The following is a 2170-nucleotide window of genomic DNA, read 5'->3' as shown; positions in this document are numbered from 1 at the left end:
ACCGTATGTCCATGCGCATGCCCGTTAAGCATTTGATGCGAGCTGTGCAGCGACGGTGATGGATTGTGTTGATGACTAAGCTTGCGATTGCTCGTTATGTGATCCTCCTCCGCGGTGTAGGGGAAATGATAGCCATTCTTGTCCGAACCCTCTGACATGCGATCCGAGTGATAGTCGGCCGAATTGGGTTGATGTTGTTGTTGGTGTTGTTGTTGGTGTTGTTGCTGGTGGTGATGCTGCTGCTGTAGGTGTTGTTGACGCTGCTGTTGCGCCTGATAGTCGTTCTTAAGTAATGAATGCACTGAATGCATTGAGTCCGCAGCGCCGACATACATATGCGGCTTCTTAAGGCTGTAGTGATTTTCGCGTGACCCATAAATATCGGGCGCAATGCGCTCTTTGGACATATACGGCGAGTCCGCTTTGGGGCCCATATAGCCCAGTGTGCGTTGTTTGTCGTAAATGCTATCGCTGAGATAAGCCGCATCCGGGTGGAAGGAGCGCATGTGGTTGACGATTTGTGTGCCACCATTGCCGCCGCCAGCGCTACCACTACCACTGCCGCTGCCACTACCACCACCACCACTGCCGCCGCCATTATACTCCTTCTCACTGCCATAGTGGCTGGGTGGCTTGTAGTTGCCCGCGACGGGTAGTGTGTCGAATTGTCCATAACTATCCGGGTAGTCCTTGCGGCGGTAAATACTGTCGCGTTTGTGTGCCTCATAGCCATTATCATTTCGCACGTTTTGCAGATTTTCCAATATCGATGGAGGCATGTTGATTTTGTTATGATGCTGTTGCAGGTAGGAGGTGTCCGTGAGATCTGGATTTGGCAGTGGGTTTGGTGAGATGGTAACTTTTTGGCCGTGTACATGCTCATTGTCGGAGCCAGTTTCCTGTGACCAGCGTCCCACATTCGGCGGCGATTGTAGGTAAGCGTCAGGCAATTGACTCGACCAACGCGGCGCGTAGACAGGTTTATTGACGCTTGGGAAGAGCTGTGGACTTTGTACGACATTTAACTCGGGCGGCGTAGTTGCTTGCACATGCTCGGTAATGTTGGGCAGGTATGAGGGCGTGGCGCTGACACCGGTACTGCGATGCGTGCCCGAGGATCGCGCGGTGCGTGATTCATCATCATCGCTTGAGTGGCTAGAAGCGAGCTCTAATGAGCGGCCATCGGTTTCGGAGCCTGAATCAGAGTCTTTGCGATGACGACGAGATTTTTCTTCACGGCGTCCAGCACCGCCACCACCGCCGCCGGTAGAGGATTCGAAGCCGCGCAGAAAGCTGGGTGCATCGCTGGCCGAGTTGTAGTTCGAGGTAGATGTAGAGGTCTGGCGTAGCTGGCCATCACTGGAAAGAAGTGAGGAGAGAAAAAAGCGAGATATTTGAAAGGAATAAAAGTTGCGTTCGATAGGCAGTCAGCAGTAACCGGAGGAAATGGCTGACCGAGGGTGAGAGTATAAAGTATTTTTACAATGAAGAGTATCGGTTTTGGAATCCATTTTAGAGTTTTAATAACACCTCAGTTACTCTTCAATACATTCAACACTCACCTATATGGACTTGAGCTCGTTTTCGCCGTACTCCTGGACGTCGTGCTCGATACACTGATGCCCACATTCCTTCGCGCAGTATCGTAGCTACCCGCTAGGAAATTGTTCGGTCTCGTCGCCCCATTCACATTATGTGAACTATTGCTCACAACTAGCGAAGAATCTAACAATGGCACTTTCCGCCCCATACAACGCAAGAAGGTGCGTTGCAAATTTTCCCTCACGCGCTTGTTTATAATACAATAGCCAATGAGACAGAAAATGGAATGCAGCACTACCACACCGGACAAGAGGATGCTCAGCATCTGCGAATTCTCGGAAGCAGCCAACACAGCCAACACCCACATGACGCCCATCATGGGCAGCGAGACGACAGATAACCAAAGTAACGTGCGTAGATTGCCAAAACCGAGTACGTGATCTTTAAGCGTGAATGCAGCTTTCACAGATACAAACAGTATTAGTAGATTCACCACCGACATACCCGCAATGGGACCGACCAGCCACCACACGACCGGCTCGTATACGGAAAGCCAACAGCTATTGAAGAAACATACATACATATATATATGTATGTAGGAGAAACAAAAAATGAATTAGAAATGCAA

General features: G+C 50.3%; 1 protein-coding gene across 1 annotated transcript in view; it reads right to left on the bottom strand.

Annotated features, from left to right (window-relative positions):
- The window catches only part of LOC118742913 (protocadherin-like wing polarity protein stan), a gene marked incomplete at its 3' end in the record, with an annotated part of 73408 nt that overhangs the window by 2535 nt on the left and 68703 nt on the right, over window positions 1-2170 (bottom strand). Inside the window, 2 exon segments of the mRNA XM_036475333.1 lie at window positions 8-1359; window positions 1563-2102. Of these exon segments, the coding sequence (XP_036331226.1) occupies window positions 8-1359; window positions 1563-2102 (1892 nt within the window).

Source organism: Rhagoletis pomonella, unplaced genomic scaffold (genome assembly GCF_013731165.1).
Source record: "Rhagoletis pomonella isolate Grant_MI unplaced genomic scaffold, Rhpom_1.0 Rhpom_scaffold_00007, whole genome shotgun sequence".
Lineage (NCBI taxonomy): Eukaryota > Metazoa > Arthropoda > Insecta > Diptera > Tephritidae > Rhagoletis > Rhagoletis pomonella.
The sequence above is the reverse complement of the archived record's forward strand: the minus strand, read 5'-3'. Positions and strand labels throughout refer to the sequence as shown.